This window comes from Salvia splendens, chromosome 13 (genome assembly GCF_004379255.2).
Source record: "Salvia splendens isolate huo1 chromosome 13, SspV2, whole genome shotgun sequence".
Lineage (NCBI taxonomy): Eukaryota > Viridiplantae > Streptophyta > Magnoliopsida > Lamiales > Lamiaceae > Salvia > Salvia splendens.
Genome location: NC_056044.1, coordinates 2,030,598 through 2,049,635, shown reverse-complemented (window position 1 = coordinate 2,049,635; position 19,038 = coordinate 2,030,598). Strand labels below are relative to the sequence as shown.

The window sequence follows — 19,038 nt, the reverse complement described above, 5'->3', positions numbered from 1 at the left end:
TACATTTACCTACGTAAAATGTAGATCGACGCTATGTCATTTAATTTCACAAAATTAAATGTCTCGTCACATTTATTATTTGGTCAAAATCCATTGACCGGGCATATTTAATCCATGATTTTTACAATCCCCCACATGAGTGGAAATAGCCGAATGCATATGCATGCAGACACAAGCTCAACCCTCGCGAGGTATATAAGCATAAGGATAGGTAGTTGTTGACTTTGAACCCTCCATAGTCGACACCATCGGATACACAGGCGGCTTAGTAGCGCGATGCTTTGAACTAATCCCCCACGGCGTGCACCGAGACAATGGTGTTAACACTTAAACACCTCAACCTCATCCGTTCTCACGTTTTGTGTCCATTGCGGTCTTGGACACCACTTTGGATTCATAAGTACGTTTTATGAAGCGACCACACTTCGCACTTACATAGGTGATTCTTAGTCAAGTACCTTGCCATACTTGGTCTCTTTGAGAACTCCATCTCTTTGAGATCCTTAAGAATCATTAAAAGTCATAGACTTAGCCTTTACCACAAGGCAAGTTCTCCAACACTCTATTGCTCTTAGGGAATAGATATAGTTGAGTGTTTCTCTTGAACTCTCATAGCTTAGTTGTCCCTTTGAACCAAGTTCTTGGGATCTCCAGTCATCATGGTTGGGTTACCACTATGATAATTCTTTAGTTTGTGGATTTCAAACCCATTCCCTCTAGCAACTTATTCATTTGATCACGGTTTAACCCTTTGGTTAGCGGATCCGCTAGATTATCTATTGACTTCACATAGTCAATTGTAATCACCCCTGTTGTGATCAAATGTCTCACGGTGTTATGTCGTCGACGTATATGTCGAGACTTACCGTTATAGAAGCCATTGTTTGCCCTTCCAATAGCTGCTTGGCTATCGCAGTGGATCAGCACTGGTGGCACTGGCTTAGACCAACATGGAATGTCTTCAAGGAAGTTCTTAAGCCACTCGGCTTCCTCACCAGCCTTATCCAAGGCAATGAACTCCGATTCCATTGTTGATCGGGCTATACAAGTCTGTTTTGTGGATTTCCACGATACAGCACCACCCCCAATAGTAAAGACGTATCCACTTGTTGAAAGTGAGTCTCTATTATCGGATATCCAATTGGCATCACAGTACCCTTCAAGCACCGGGGGGTATCTCGAGAAGTGTAGCCCAAGATTTTGAGTGTGTTTTAAATATCTCAAAACCCTCACAAGAGCTCTCCAATGCTCTTTGCTTGGATTGCTCGTGTAACGACTTAACTTGTTCACGGCACAAGCAATGTCAGGTCGAGTGCAATTAGTCAAGTACATAATGCACCCGATGACCCGTGCATACTCTTCTTGTGCAACGGGCTCGCCTTTGTTTTTGCTCAAGTGAACGTCGAGTTCAATTGGAGTCTTTACCGGCGCGCCATCATAGGCTTTGAATTTATTCAATATCTTCTCAACATAATGTGATTGTGTTAAGATGATTCCATCATTCGTTCTTAGAATCTTCATTCCAAGAATTACATCGGCTAGACCCATGTCTTTCATGTCAAAGTTTCTCTTTAACATGGCCTTTGTATCGTTAATTACTTGAGTGTTGCTACCCAAGATTAACATATCATCAACGTAGAGACACACTATAACATGACCGTTATTATTGCTCTTGATGTAGACACATTTGTCGCACTCGTTGATTTTAAACCCATTTGATAACATCACATTATCAAACTTCAAGTGCCATTGCAATGGCGCTTGTTTCAATCCATATAGGGATTTCACGAGCTTGCATACCTTTTTCTCTTGTCCAGGTACTACAAACCCTTCGGGTTGTTCCATATAGATTTCATCTTCTAGTTCACCATTTAGAAACGCGGTCTTTACATCCATTTGATGAATCTCAAGATTGTGCAATGCAGCAATAGCGAGAAGCACTCGTATAGATGTAATCCTTGTTACAGGTGAATAGGTATCGAAGAAGTCATGTCCTTCTTTTTGTTTAAAACCCTTTACTACTAATCGGGCTTTATACTTATCAACTGTTCCATCGGCCTTAAACTTTCTTTTAAGAACCCATTTGCATCCTAAAGGTTTAGCACCTTCGGGCAAATCAACCAACACCCATGTGTGGTTTAGCAAAATTGAATCAATTTCGCTTTGAACAGCTTCTCTCCAATGCAGCCCGTCTGGGCCAGCAAAGGCTACTTTTATCGATGTTGGTTCTTCATCCAACATGAAAGCAATGTAGTCAGGACCAAAAGTTTTTGGTGTTCTGACTCTATTACCACGTCTTAGTACTGTATCTTTTGGATCGGGCCTTGCACGCTTGCGCGATTCAGGTTCCGCATCTGTTGATTTAGAACTAGTGGCTTCTTCTTCCACTTGTTTAGAACTAGTGGCTTCTTCAATTCTTGTCTCAGAATTGGTTGATACCTTTTCCTTATCTTTGCAAGGAAAGGTATTTTCGAGAAATACAACATTCCTCGACTCAATTGTTGTTCCTACTGTGATAGTCGATATTTCAGACTTGTGAACAACAAATCGATATGCACTACTGTTAAGTGCATATCCAATGAAGATGCAATCAACCGTCTTAGGTCCGATTGTAACTTCTTTGGGCGGAGGAACCATCACCTTTGCCAAACACCCCCACACTTTGAGGTATTTGTAGGATGGCTTCCTTCCCTTCCACAACTCATAAGGAGTAACATCTTTTCCTTTGAGAGGGATTTTATTCAAGATATAGTTTGCTGTCAAAACAGCTTCCCCCCACATGTTATGTGGTAATCCTGAACTGAGTAGCAGTGCATTCATCATCTCTTTTAGAGTTCGATTCTTGCGTTCTGCAACACCATTAGATTGTGGTGAATATGGAGCAGTTGTTTGATGAATTATACCACTTGCGTTGCATAACTCCTCAAACGGGGCTACATATTCGCCTCCTCTATCGCTTCGAATCATTTTGATTTTACAACCAAGTTGATTCTCAACTTCGTTCTTATAATTTTTGAACGCCTCTATTGCTTCATCTTTGCTTTTTAAAAGATAAATGTAGCAATATCTTGTGCAATCATCTATGAAAGTGATAAAGTACTTTTTACCACCTCTAGTTTGCACCATCTTTAAATCACATACATCCGTGTGAATTAATTCAAGGGGTTTTGTGCTTCGTTCAACCGAGTGAAACGGCAACTTAGTCATTTTTGCTTCAAGACAAATTTCACATTTATCTTGGATATCCAATTCATTAGCCTTTAGTAAATCTAAATTTACTAATCTTTTAATGGCTTTTGAATTTACATGTCCCAATCTACAATGCCACAAATTTGAACACTCAGTCAAGTAAGAGGAAGTAGATGCTTTATTATTATTAGCCAATGGCTTTGCAACACTTCGAGTTGCTACACTAAGCTTGAAAAGCCCATCGGTTACATAACCTTTTCCGATGGATTTTCCAAACTTATACAAGACAAACCTATCGGACTCAAATACAAGTTTAAACCCTTTATTAACTAGTATTGATCCTGACACTAGGTTCTTGCGGATGTCCGGGACATGCAGCACATCCTTCAAAGTGATAGTTAGGCCAGACGTCATCATGAGAATCACGTTGCCAACGCCGAGGACTTCGGACGATGCTTGATTCCCCATGTTGATCTTCCTCCCTTCAACAGCAGTGTAGGAGGCAAACTTGCTCCTGTCGGAGCAAACATGAGCAGTAGCGCCGGTGTCGATGTACCAGCCTCCCTTGTTATCAACAAGGTTAACCTCTTCAGTGACCACTGCAATGAGGTCGTTCTCATCCCAGTCCTTGAACTCCTTCTCAACGACGTGGGCAGCCGGCTTTCTCTTCTTGCTGCGGCAGTCTTTAGCAAAGTGGCCTGGTTTGCCACACTTGTAGCAGTCGCCTTCAAACTTCTTTGAAGGCTGCTTTCCCTTCCCTTTGTCGTTTGGACGGTTTGGGCGAGGGCGTTTGTTGGAGGGACCGCCCCGCTCCAACAGATTGGCTTTGGCTTCATTTGGGTTAAAGCCTTTAGCCTTTTGATCACTTTTGCGCACGTCGGCCTCAATGCGCAACTTCACGATCAAGTCTTCAAGGGTCATCTGCTTTCGCTTGTGCTTGAGATAACTCTTGAAGTCCTTCCAACTTGGAGGGAGCTTGTCAATGATCGTGCACCTTAGGAATTTGTCGGGCAAGGTCATCCCTTCAGCCACTAATGAGTGGATGATCATTTGGAGCTCTTGGACTTGCTCCATGACGGGTCGAGAGTCGACCATTTTGTAGTCCATAAATTTGGAAGCTACAACTTGCTCCGTCCCTGCAGCATTATCTATGCTATACTTCTTTTCTAGGTTTTCCCACATTTGTTTAGATGTGGTTACATTGGAGTATACATTGTACAAACTATCATCTAAAGCACTTAGAATGAAATTTTTACAAAGGTAATCTCCTTTCCTCCAAGCTTCATAATCTGCCATGACTTCGAGCCTAGTCTCTTGGTCGCTTGGTGCGGGCGGCTCGTTCTCCGTGAGGAAGTTGGCGACGCCCAATGTTGTCAAGTAGAACAACATCTTCTGGTACCACCGCTTGAAGTCAGATCCTCCAAACTTTGGTGGCTTCTCGGCGGGTGGCATCATTCTTGGTGCCATAGGTGCCGCACTTGGTCCATTGAAGGAACCAATTCCGTTGCCCCCGAAGGAGCCAACAACTTGGTTGGGCATAGAGCCCCCCATGTTCATGTTGGGCATAGTACCCCCCACATTCGTGTTGATCCCGGAAGATCCAACACCAGTATTGAGCCCGAAGGCACCAACACTCGATCCATTAAAAGATCCGAAGGAACCACTAAAAGTGGAACCAACCGAACCACCAAAGGTGGAACCAGTGGACGCCCCGAAGGGGTTGTCCCAAACCCAAGGGACAGAGGATGAGGCAGCTGGGAAGCCGGGAGTTGGCATCATCGAGGGAGCCGATGAAGTGTTGACCGGTCCAGTGGTTGCCATGGTGGAGGGAATAGCGGAGGTGGTGGTGGCAGCAGCAGTGTTGGAGTCGGTAGACATCTCCAGCAAAGGTGTTTAATATTTCGAAAGTTTTAGTTCAGTTTAGAAGTCCAAATTCCTTCAAAGGCAAGTTATCTCGTCTTGCGATTGTTGGTTTCTGGGATTACAAGATAACAAAACCGGGCGTAATACAACCCAAAAGAAGGAATACAAAAAAAAAAGAACTGAAGTTACAACGAAAATGAAACAACTAAACCAGTATGCTATGACAGCCGAGTCGAGGAGGCCTCTTCCCGCAAGACGAGATACGCCCCGGTAGTGCTCTCGGTTTGGCGTGTCGTCCCCAAAGGTAAAACGGCTACGTCTCTTCTGATGCAGCACCGCAATCAGCAGAGCTCCGGCGAACGGGATGGAGGAGAGGGCAGAGCTTATGATGCAGAATGCTTTTTGAATTGTGTGTCCTAATGCAGTGGTATGGCTAGCCTATTTATAGGCCAACCACCATGCAGGGTCAACCAGCCATTGAAGGCTCATCATGGCAAAAACGTAACCGACGTCGGTTACAGGCGTGTGGCTGTAATGTGCCACCCGTGTGTGGAGCGTGTGGATTTCTCACGTGGCAACCGTGACTGTGCCTCGCTTGACGACGTGTCAAGCCACTTGGATTGCTGACTCGGTGGTGGTCCAAAAAGAATAGTTTGGGCCAAGCCCCAAGCCCAAAGACCACCCAAAGACCAATTGCCAAGATCTAAGTCCAAGTCCAAGTCCAAGTCCAAGTCCAAGTCCAAGATCAAGATCGGGATCGGGATCGGGCTCGGGATCGGGCTCGGGCCTGAGGCCCGCGACCGCGACCGCGAGCGCGAGCACGTGCACGGGCACGGGCACGGGCACGGGCACGGGCTCGGGCTCGGGCGGGCGGGCGGCGGCGGCGGCGCGCGCGTGTGCGCGCGTGTGGGCTCTTTCACCCATCTTGGTCCACTATAATTATTAAGTAACATAAAGTCACTTAATTTATACACATTAAAGATGTGTTAATCCTCCAATGTGGGATAATTAACACTAGTTAATTATTCCCTAAGCTCCATCTCCAAGCTTTAATTAAAAGCTAATTATGCCCAACTTTAATCCACTATTTCTCACTCACCGGAAATCGGATTTGAGAAAGTGAATATACTACATTTACCTACGTAAAATGTAGATCGACGCTATGTCATTTAATTTCACAAAATTAAATGTCTCGTCACATTTATTATTTGGTCAAAATCCATTGACCGGGCATATTTAATCCATGATTTTTACAATAGCAATATTATTATTATTACTATTATTATTATTATTATTATATTTTTATTATTATTACAAAAACTGATAGCCCTGTCCAAAGTGCAATGAAAGGATATCAATCAAAATAACATATTTTTACAAAAAGAAAACACTATTTTTTCTATTAAGATTTTACATCGAACAACAAATGTGTCGTTTTTGAGAAGGCTATGAGAGTTTTAGACTTCAAATTCATGACATATAGCCATGATAATATTGAATATTATCAATATATGTTAAACGTTAGTGACGTGGCGCCCGGACAAAGGAGACGCGCATTTTAGCAAGTGCCACGCAGGCAGGTTAGTGAAGTTCCGACAAGCTCGCAGCTCAATGATGACCCATATCCAACCACGTCATAGGTTGTTAGGTGGCCCCCACCAAAGCCGATTTGTCGGTTTGTTGCTCTATAACTAGCCTAAAACCGCTGCTTCGAAAATTCCTACTCTCTCTCAATTATGTCTAGGCCAGCTATAACGCACTCTTCTCACCACTAATTCCAAATCTCAATAAAACTCCTCATCTCTCATTATCTCTAGATATTTTTCTCATAAAAATTTTTTAAATTGTTGGGACAATGTACGAGTATTTGATCATATTATTATTGTTCATAATATACGGAGTATTTCTTTTTAAACTTATAAGAATGTGCGTATAATTATTTATATTAATATATTTTCATTGCTAGTAATAGTAGTCATAATTAGATAGTACTACTAGTTCTTCACCGGGATATATATATATATAAGTAAATAACAAGTTTATAATGTTAAACTTATTTTATTCCGCTGATTTATAACTTCAGATTAAATTAGACTAATCAAAAGCATATTATGTGTCTAATGTAGTACTCCTAGTATTTCATTTGCTGATATTGTTAAATAAATCTCTATTTGATTAATAAAAAGTCATGTTCTTGCTGAGACTATCGACCATTAATTAGTCTGAATTATCCTTTTTGGATTAAGTCTATTCACACGAATTTACTTTTAAGTCATTCCATAAAAATCTCAAATTATTTGGGATTTTAAACACCACTTTACTTATATGGAGTAGTAATTTAAACTTCCCTCCATTATTCAACGTAATATATATTTATAATCTAACAGTATTATCCAAACACTATAAATTTATACAGCAGAGAGTTCAATGATTTGCATAATATTTAAGACTAATTGTTGCTCATGATGTGCCATACAATGATTGTTTGGTTTTCGACAGTTGTTAGTAATTGATGGGAGTTTTTATGGCTCATTCAATACTAGAAAGTGACATCAAATGTCATATATTGCATATAATAGCATTCCACTAACAATGACTCAAAAATCGGTGGGTGATGATTTATTTCTTCCATTATAATATTTGTCACATTATTTTATTAGTGGATGATTGTCAATCATATACATACAAGAATTCAATCTTTTATGATGATGGATGGCGATATTTTATTTTGTATTTCGACGGGGAGTCTGAAACTACTTAGTTTCAATTGATTCTTAATTTCGTGAACTAATCTAAACTTTATAACTAATGGATAAAACTAGTTACTACTCCCTCGCTTCGTCCACGAAAAATAGGGCTATTCCATTTTTATCTCTCGTTTAACTATTTATTATCATTTTTTTCAAAACGAAGGATAAAAATGAAATAGTCCTATTTTTCGTGGACAGAGGGAGTATAATATTTAAATAAAAGGGTTAAGTAGAAAATACACACTTAATAAATACTAACTGCAAAAACAAATAGGACTTTTAATATTATAGTTATACATTGATTAAGTATAAATAAATATAACAAATCTTTTTTTAATTTTTAATTATAAATTGTGTGCATACTTTCCCTAGGTCTAAACCTACAACCAAAATAACTGTTAAGTAGATCCTATATTAGACCTTTTTCCACCTTTCACATTGGTTGCTTTCACATTGGTTGGCAAATGATAAAAGTTGAACCACAATTTTCAAAAGTTGAGAGTTCCCAACTAAACCTAACCTTAAAAGAGGCAAACATGTCAACATCTGTATTGGTCTAAAGACTTTGAGGATAAGAACAAGTTGAGTAATCTTAACTGTGAAGTTGTTTTTAACTTTACTCTTTCCTTGATTTCACAAATCACAAGGTTTGCTTTCTCTACACCATCATATTAAGAAATAGATAATTATAATTATAAATAAAGGAGTACAAAAATTGTTTGTCCAGTTCAATACGATGTGTATCTAAGTCTAAACGTGATGCAAACCAAAGAATTTTTGCTACCATGGTCGTGGACTGATTATTCGATAAATTGTTGACATGATCATGAATTAATTAACTTCCTTTCATGCTCCATAGTCAACATACCAAACAACAAGGCCATAATTTAAGTGTACGAAGATGACGAATAACATAAGGATATTTGTTACTCATTTGTTTATGGTTTCATGTGTTTGTGGATTAATTTTTTTTCGACAATAATTTTAGATATAACATTTGTTTTGTTTATTCACTAATTTCGTTTTTTTATAGTGAATAGTCTACTTCTATACAATTAATCCGATCACCAGTTTTCGGCAGTGGGCATTTTTTTGTATAAAAAACAAGGCCATAACTCAATATCTAAGTAATCATTACTTATATCTAACAATTTAACTAATCATTAATCCCCAAATTCTCAATAAATTCTACTTGGCCACGACTTTTTTGGCCTATCTATATAAATTGGAACCATTCGAATTTTGGCTGTATAGCTGGAAGAAGTGTATTCTATCGAGATTATATTTTGATAAGATTGTTACCAAATAGAATTGTTTTGCTCTTGGGGCTATAAATTGACACCTAATTAAATTATTTCTGAAAATGTGTGTGATCCACGAGTGTGATTGACTCAATGATTAACCAGCCATCGAATTGATCAAAATATCTTGTGCCTCTTATAACGAGTTACCTAATTTAACACTATTAGCATAGGAGTATTTTTTTTGTGAAAATTACAGTGTCTTATAAACATTTTAACAAAAAATATCACACACTATTGATTATTACAATAATTTTTTAAAACTAATAAAATTCTCCAAATTAATTTATAATAACAATAATATACACGAATTATTTCAACGAGTTATTTCGACACCTCATTTAACACTTTTAATCGATATACCATGTTAAAATATTAGAATAAAAATTCCATGTTGAAGGTCTATGGATCAAGTCAAAATGGAAATCAAATAACGAGATAATATTTTTGTTAGTTTTTTGATAGTTCGTATAATTGATTGATTGTCTTTTATAAGAGATTATATTATTTGGTTGATAATCAGAAAACACAAGATTATGAATTTATAACAATTTATTTTACCTGAAAAATAAGAAATTGCAAGTGGTGTTGCCGAAAAATTGTTTAGCATATCATGTAAACGCGTGATTCTCGTGACATAATTAAAAAAGAAAAGATTCGACAATAGTATACATATTAAGATTGGACTGTTTTCAAAACCTAGTCCCTTGAAAATAGAAAATGATACAAGAGTTTTAATAAAAGTGATTGATTTATCATAAGAAAATATATATAGTGTAATAAAAGTGATTGATTTATCATAAGAAAATATATATAGTGTTTTGTTGTTTTTCTTTAAAACTATTCTTTGATTTTGAGTTGTTATGAGATCGCTCCTTTTTGTTGGTTGATGTAGTTGATAATGCAAGGAAGTGTGATATCCTTTTGATTTTGTTTCTTGTGTTTGTTTGCTGCTTTTCTAATTTTATGGTTTTAGATAGTAGGTTTGTTTTGTGTCAATGGCAAATTGTTTGAAAAATCATAGAGTTTTGTCAAATTCTGACCCATCCTGCAATTCTAAAAGGTAGTAAAAAAAATCATAAAGTTTGGATTCGTTCTCAATTATCTCTCAACGAAAAAAATCTAATACCCTAGGTGTAATTTATTGTTGATATTTTTCAATCAAACATCGTGTTTTCTGTACGAATAGGCGACATCCTTCAAGTCACCGGCGACGACGTCCACATATGATTTCCCGACTAATATATCAAAGACAATGTCATCAAAATTTTTTGTCATGAGATGATTGAGAATAAATCCAAACTAACTTATATAGTTTTTGGACTAATTTTTTTAAACTTACTAGGATAGGTTAGAACTTGATTAAACTTCTTGGCTTTGTCGGTAATTTGCCATTTTGTATATTTTTTATGTTGATATTGTTAGTTTTTTATTAGTGTTATTGTAGTGTAATATATTAAGACGTAGAAATGTAATCAAATGTAAACTCTAAATATTGTACAAACACCAAACTCTGATTTGGACTGTTAAAAAATGTCAACAGATGTCAAAATACTAGCAACAGAATATATCAGCATAGTGTCAACAGTTGATGCTGTGTTGACACTGCGTTGACATTAAAATCTTGAAATTTTGCACTGTGTTGACACTATGTTGATATTGTGTTGAAAAGTTTGGAGTTTGTACCCCTTAAAGGTATATATACATAGAAATAGACTATATTTTTATAGACGTCCAAATTTTTTTTAAAAAAAAAAACTATTTTTAAGAGAAGAGGAATTATTAAAATAAACAAACGGCCGAAAGAGGAGGTCTAATCCGTCTCCTAACTATGATTAATATATACGCTAACCTAACTATAAACTAATTTTTTTGTGGTTTACAGCTACCGCCGGTATCAAGTTTCAACTAAAAACTATCAAGAATCAAGATTAGTCCCACACGTTTCCACCAAGAATTTTAGGTAATTACTCAATATAATTTATTAGTGTATGTGTATTCAAATGCATTTGGTACTTAATTCTAGTGATTTTATTTTTGCGATAACCTCAACGGGGTATGATTAATTGAATCCGTCCTCAACAATATTGGCAAAAGTGAAAAAGAAATTAAAAGAAAAAATTGATTGAATTATTATTAGTGGAAAATGAGTTTCGTTTTATTCCAGAGGAAGAATTACGATAAATAAATAAACTGATTTTGGTAGACAGATAAAAAATAATGTGGTGTCTAATGAAAATAAGTAAAGATAATATGATAAATAACTGAAAAATAAAATAGAAGACATTAAAATGGTTAATTTTTGTCAAAAGAAGAAATTATAAATTAGCTATAGATGTTCCAAACCCTAATGTTCCGGTCTATAAGAAATAAGTAATTTGATAAAACATTTTTTTCTTGTAAATGAATTTATATTAACAACAAAACAATTAATTAAGGTTTAAAAACGTAAAATCGAGCCTCATAATCTATTCAGATATATAAGATCTATAAGTTAGATTGGTTACTATTTTCTACAAATATCCATCCTTGTATATGGTCAATGGGATCTTATCAAATAAGTTGATTAAGATTATGGGTTGACTTGACCCAATAAATAGATTGAGTAAACGTGTTATATTAAGCTTCCACATAATAATATTAGATGGGCCACTTTCTTCTTGCGTGGAATATTCTAGTAGAGTCCAATTTTACAAGCCTAAAGTGCAACATTTTTACCACTATAACTGTCATTCGAGAAATTTAAAAATAGCCAATATAAATGCGAGAATAATGTAAAGAAGACTCTTCTCTACATTATTCTCTCTCTTATTTTACTATTTCTTGACTTTAACTATTTATTATCATTTTTACAAAACGAGTGAAAAAAATAAATGTGACAGTTAATGCGGGACAAATGTAGTAGTTCAGTTACTTTATAGGATGCGATATTGAATAGGATTTTCATAAATATCATCTTGTTAAAAAATTCAACAAATTATAATGTCCCAAGTCCCAACTACAAACTTCCAACCTATGTACTATGTGGTCAGTTGCAGCTATATTAATTTTCAGATGCAATAACTTCTATTCTAGAAAATACATACATAGGGGGAAAATGCAAGAGTCCTTTGACTAATATATAATCCAACTTATTTCAATAAATATTTCAATTGATACCTTGGACTTTTGATGTGTAATTGAAAGATATGAGACATTGACATAAATATTTGTTGGAATTTGCAATAAGTAGTTGTCATTGAAATAAATGCTATACAAAAATCCACAAACAGTTTAAGCAGTAGAGTTTATTGGTAATGGCTGAAAAGTTTGAACTTTGAACGATATTTTTTTGCTAAACGTCGTTTTGCAATTATGTTTTAAGGGTCCATCTAAATGTACAATATTATATCCCAATTCACTATTTAATCCATAATAGTACATGAGTTTAATCAAACTTCAAAATGTATCTTTCATCAAAGTTTAAAGATTTCATCAAACCTTGATAAACACCCAAATATGTTTTATTCAATACTCCCATTGTTACAAAATTCATTTTCAGCATGAACTTATACAAATATACTCTCCGTCCACTATCTCAATAATTTTAGTAAAAGATATGGAGTACAAGTTTACGAAATTCTATCCTAAAATCAATTAGTAACTTTAAAAATTATATTTTAATTATTATTTATAATAATATGAGATATTGTTGTTTTTACTATCCAACGCTCTCCCTTAAACTCTTTGAGATGAACCCTTAAGGAATTAGACTATTTTTTTCTGATTGGGTTGGATCAGACCTTGTTAAATTAACCAAAATCGAAACCCAAATATACAAATGTGTCGGTTATTTTTGTTGTTAATTGTTTTGCACCAACTATATCGATGAGTCGGTTGTTTTTTTTTTGTTTCGGCTCAACTATATTGTTGTTGGCCAGATAAATTTTAACCTACATTCGGTGACCGTTCTGATACCATGTTAGAAGTTCATGAAATGATTTCACTTTTCTCTTCATATAGATGGTTTTTACTTGTAAATAGTATAATAAATTTTTACTAACGAATCAAAATGAATAAAAGATACTTACACTAGTATTGATTATACTCGGAGCATTTGTGTGTTCAGATTCCTTTCGTTTGTGTGAAATAATAACTGGAAATAGAGAATTGGGTACACACGATTATAAAATTTAAACTTAATCTAGAAATAATTTTTGTGATTAATAAACATCAATCGAAGACCTTACATGAAAAAAGCAAAACCAAAGAAAAAACTTGAGTTCTCGTACATATTTTTGTCTCACATAATATAGTTGGAAACAGCTGCATTTTCATCAAAAAGTTATCACAAATAGTGAAAAAGATAACAAAGACAAGGGGTCGTTAATGAGGTGTTTGCCTTTATATTTTTTGGATTGATTCAAATCTTTTTGAATACTTGAATCCACTAGTTTGGTATAAATTGACTGTGACAAAAGCATGGATAAGATGCCAAGGCCATGGATTGTCAATTCATGAATTATATAAAAATATTTCTCACGTTTAGTTCATATCTTCGAAGTTGAAATCGATTCTAAAAACTACAACTATTATAGTTGGATAAGTATGCCATAATAAAATACTTTAACATCGTACTCCATAATTTACAAGAATATATGTTACCCTATTCATTATGAGAACTAATGGAAGCCATGCAATTGAATTCATGTGATCGGATATAATAAAGAACTTGATCACTAGGATCAGATAACAGATGCAATGTGGCGGTTGTCGCTAGTAATGGATGACAGACAAATAATAAAAGTAAACCTCAATCTCAAAGGATTGTGAAAGAGTTGCCGCTTCGTGAGATCGGCGACATATTCAAACACAGTTTTATGTTATGGAGTTCTCAAGTTTTCATGGGCTAACAGTAGGATCCGAACGACCGACTTATGAATAAAAATTAAGTGTAAAAGAACACACAATCTTGGACTAGCAAAGCCAGGCCAGGCCCAATTATACGTTATGGGTTGGGCTGCTAACAGAAAAGCTCTTAATTGGGCATTTAATCTCTCTGAAATATTTTTAATCTAAAGATATGTGGGCCACTTATTTTAAAATTTTTATACAACTCAAATTAGACCATGTTCAATTCTAATTTTTCTAGTCACACTATTCAGTTTTTTAAAAATACTGTATTGACTAAAGGGGAATAATTTTACAATAAAACTATGAAGCAATAGGATTGGTCACACAAAATTATTTTAATAATATATTTAATTTTTAAATGCATACTTATCTTTCTCCCCAATTTTTGATAAAATTATTAATTTATTTTAGGTAAACTAATTTTATTAAATCAATATTAAGTTTATTTTTTTGGGTTTTTTTTGTTTAACCACAGGTGTACCGAATCTGCCTTTTGGCGGAATCCGACTAATCATGCTCGACCGGGCTTGCACATTAAGGCCGAAAGTCTCCCAGCGGGTGGCGGAGTTTGAACCCGTGACCTTCACCACAACTCCGCGCTGCGACCCGTTGGTTCAATAATAAGTTTATTGATTTTGCTTGCTGGCCACATTACGGCTGTTAAACTAACTCATAAATTTATTCATATACTTAGAAGTCATGACAATTGTTTTTGACAATTGAAAATAGAAAAGTTACTAAACTTTTACTTTTATAATGACAAGTTGCCCTCATATTAAAAGAAGTGCAATTGTTATAATCCATTCGAATGTTACATCTCAATAATCTCACACTCCCACTTGCTATAATAATTAGTATTGAAACTAGGATTTCTACATTATAAAAAATTCCCAACTTGAAAAAAATAAAAATATAATGTTAGAACTACTACAACGTTGTCTTTTGTTACAAATCTCTGAGAAAACCATGTTACCTATGACAAATCACAAGTATTATTAATTCACAAATCAAATTAACCACCCTCCATTATTAACACTAAATCTCAACTAAAATAAGAAGAAGTTGCAAATTTTTAATAAAAGATTCTACAAGCCAAAGTAGCATAATTGTGATGAGTAAGAAACAATGTTCCTTTCCCTTGAAAACATTCCTACATTAAGTAGCTCTGTTTTCTTGCATTTGCCTCTGCCTCCGCGCCAGCAATGTTTCTCCTCATTTTCTCCCTTCTTTTAGCCTCTCCGGCTGCCGCCTCGGCCGACAATGCCGCCGGGCCGAAGAGCATATTCCTCCTCGCCGGCCAGAGCAACATGTCCGGCCGTGGCGGCGTCGTCAACGACACGTGGGACGGCGTCGTGCCGCCCCAGTGCCGCCCCGACCCGATGATCCTCCGCCTCAACGCGGCCCTCGCGTGGGAGGAGGCCCGGGAGGCCCTCCACCGGGACATCGACGCTGAGAAGACCTGCGGCATCGGCCCCGGGATGCCGTTCGCGCACTTGGCGCAACGGAGGGATCCCGGGATCGGGGTCATCGGGTTGGTCCCCTGTGCCATCGGGGGGACCAACATTAGCGAGTGGAGGCGCGGCGGCCGCCTCTACGGCCAGTTGATGGCCCGGGCCAAGGCCGCCGTGCTCGGCGGCGGAGGGCTGATTCGGGCGGTTTTATGGTACCAAGGCGAGTCCGACACCACGAGTCACGAGGATGCTAGGTTGTATAAGAGGAGATTGGAGAGGCTTTTTAACGATCTCCGGTCGGATTTGCTTTCTCCGGTGCTGCCGGTGATCCAGGTACGATAGTCGGGAATTTACCCGTCTCGTTATTTGAGTTCGATTTAGTAAATTTATATGTATGGGTAATTGGTTTAATTTTGTTTACTTATTTCGGTTCGATTCGGTTCGGTTCAATAAATTTATATGTATGGGTACTTAGTGTAATTTTGTACCCTTTTTGTGATTAGTGTAGGTGGCACTAGCTTCGGGGTCCGGACCCTACGTGGATGTGATAAGAAAAGGTCAGCTCGAACTCGAACTCCCAAACTTGAGATGTGTAGATGCCAAGGGATTGGATCTCGAGCCGGATGGGCTCCATCTCTCGACTAGAGCCCAAGTCCGGCTCGGGCATATGCTCGCCGACGCCTTCCTCGGGATTACGGCTCCTCTCCCAGTCCAAAGCAGCGGTGCTCACCGGAGGTGCAACAATTTTTTCCTTGACCTCTTTCTTAGATGGATTAGGTAGACATTTTTTATCAAGATTAATTATATCCAAACTGAATTGTATTTTAAGTTTTTCGATTTCATTTCATCATACATATCGATAAAATACGAATTCTTTTTTAGCTATATGACATTAAGGCGTTGCAGGTGGTTGGGTAAGTTTCACATCAGTGTAATTGTGGTTGTACTATTATAGTCAAGAATTGGTATTGAATTCACAATGCCAAAACGTTGGGTTGTCATTTTCTTTAATCCAACTTAGATGTCTAAGTATGAACTGGAAATATAATTAAATTTGGAAATTGTAAAATAAAAGTTGTAAACCAAAAAGAATGTGCTAAAGGGCTAAAGTGTAATGAAAGAAAGAATGAGAAGCCTTGACAGATGAGCAAAGCTACACTCCATTATTAGTAGTTCAATATCATCAAATCAATTCTTCGATTCAGGTCGAATTTTGTTAATTGGATTTATATTCTGTCTTATATTTTCATAGTCTTACTATATATTTAATGAACTCAGCTCAATAATTCCTAGATTCAAAATTGGTCAACTTGAATAATGATTTCCATTGTAGATATTTATTTATTACTATAAAATGACAAACTTTGTACATCACAGATGTCTGGGAATTGTCGGGGTTGGCTGGAAACATATGGGCAATGTTATTTTGAATAAAAAATAAAACACAAATTACTATCAATAAAACTATAACTTGTAAAGTAAACACAGGGAGAAATATACTTTAGAATTTGGAAAATCTTATTGTGCTACAATAAAATAAGTTTAATTGCTTGTAAATATATAAACTATTTCCAAATTTTGGTTGTTAATTAATTCTATTATTTTAATAAAAACAATACACGAGACTTTTATTTTTCTTTGGAATTTGACATAGTCCAAATTTCGTAAGGCCAACAACTCTATTCGCCAGAATTTGATGTAAAATAAAAAGTATTGTTAGACTAATCCAGTATGTAAGCAATATATATTTTAATTAACGGAGGCTTAAGCAACTAAATCAAATTAAAATCACAGACTTATATTTTGGCTCAACTAAAGCGTTCATCACTTTGTGCTCAATATACTTAGAGAAATTAAGGTGAATAATCCATACCTTTCACTGCTCCTATATCCTACTGTTAGTAGTATTAAAATTTATGGAATATTTAATACGCAGCGAAATACATGTGTCACGTGTTGAAACCACTAAAATACGAGATTGAAATATAATTCGCAAACCACTCTCTAAATAATAAAGAAGTATTCCAATTATTTCTGATTTCAAACCATCCGTGCATTGTGAAAAAGAGGCCAAAAAATAAACCTCCAAACTTAAGCCTCTTTTCTCAATTTTTGTTGCATTTTGTTCCGACCAAAATATGAATCCCATTGGTTGGTTAACCATTTTGTGTTGCTCAACATTTTTGAGATGCCTTGACCAACCCCAAAACATATTCATATTGGCCGGACAAAGCAACATGGCCGGACGAGGCGGCCTTATAAACGGCGCGTGGGACCAAAAGGTCCCTGCAGAGTGCCAGCCCAGCCCGAAGATCCTACGGCTCAATGGCAAGCTTGCGTGAGAGGTGGCCCACGACCCTCTCCACGTGGACATTGACCATAAGGTCTCTGGCATTGGGCCAGGGATGTCCTTTGCCAACCCGTTGCTGGCAAAGGACCCCACCATCGGAGTGATTGGTTTGGTCCCATGCGCAATTGGAGGAACCAAAATTGAGGAGTGGGAGAAAGGGATGAAGTTGTACAACGATATGATCGATCGGACCTAGGCCGCCCTCAAGGACGGAGGGGCTCTCCGGGCTCTCCTATGGTACCAAGGCGAATCCGACACGAAGTTTTTGCAAGATACTGAGTCGTACAAGGCCAATTTCGAAAAGTTTATTGCTGACGTGCGTGCTGATTTGCAAATGCCCACATTGCCTGTTGTTCAGGTACAATAAAATAATTGTAATTGTTAACGTTTAATGGCGGACAGAGGGAGTCTTAAACTTTTTTATGTTGTTAACGTTGTAGGTATTAGTGACATCTGGCGATGGTAAGTTCGTAGAAGAAATGAGAGAAAATCAGCAAGCGATCAAAGTTGCCAATTTGAAGCAAGTGGATTCGAAGGGGCTTGAGCTCATATTCGACAACGTGCATCTCTCGACTGCGGGGGCGATCAAGCTTGGCCAGATGTTGGCCGACGCCTTCCTCCAATTTTAGTCAATCGAGCCGCTCGCCTCGTCCATGGATGGTTTGGAACAATATATGTAATTGAACGTGATGCATATGATGTATACGTTGAATTTTTGCAATAAAACATGTTCATCATATCAATACACTAACATAACTCATACCTTATGTCACGCTTGGATTTGAGTCCTAAGTTTTATGATCTCCAATATGATAAAATACTAAATTTAAGCTACAATCAATAAGACGTTAATATGCTTTTAATTGACTGTCATCGCATATATCACTAGTTTCTATAACTAATCCTCTAATTATTTCTATGGTAATCGTCTTTATGTCTCGCTATTCCTACTCACATTCCGCAACTACTTTTGGCGACACCGGTAACAATACCGAAAAATATCTCATAACTATAAACATTGTTTTAGACTCCCAATGTAAAATTTCTGGCTTCGTCGCAGATTACAACAACAAAAACTTCCATAGATAGTGATGGATTGAAGTGTATGAAAATCGATGAAGCATGTTTCGTATTAAAGATTGAATTGATCTAAAATTAGCAGTCAATATTGAATTGGTGTGAGATTAATTTTATCCTTTCAACCTAACCCCATTTTATAAAAACTAAAACTTATATAATCC

The 19,038-nt window shown here is 36.7% G+C and overlaps 1 protein-coding gene and 1 pseudogene across 1 annotated transcript; both read left to right on the top strand.

Annotated features, from left to right (window-relative positions):
• The first annotated feature begins 14,975 nt into the window (after window positions 1-14,975).
• On the top strand, window positions 14,976-16,328 carry LOC121760098 (probable carbohydrate esterase At4g34215). The gene is made up of 2 exons (XM_042155706.1): window positions 14,976-15,780; window positions 15,956-16,328. Exons 1-2 carry the CDS (start codon window positions 15,199-15,201, stop codon window positions 16,226-16,228), a joined length of 855 nt encoding a protein of 284 aa, XP_042011640.1. The 5' UTR covers window positions 14,976-15,198; the 3' UTR covers window positions 16,229-16,328.
• Window positions 16,329-17,585: 1,257 nt separating this feature from the next.
• Window positions 17,586-18,426, top strand: LOC121762240 (annotated as a pseudogene).
• Window positions 18,427-19,038: the final 612 nt, after the last annotated feature.

What these genes read in the sequence shown, in the direction of transcription:
- LOC121760098 (XM_042155706.1), top strand. Translation starts at nt 15,199, where the DNA reads ATGTTTCTCCTCATTTTCTCCCTTCTTTTAGCCTCTCCGGCTGCCGCC. An exon ending in CGGTGCTGCCGGTGATCCAG is followed by an intron (nt 15,781 to 15,955) that starts GTACGATAGTCG and finishes TGATTAGTGTAG; the next exon opens with GTGGCACTAGCTTCGGGGTC.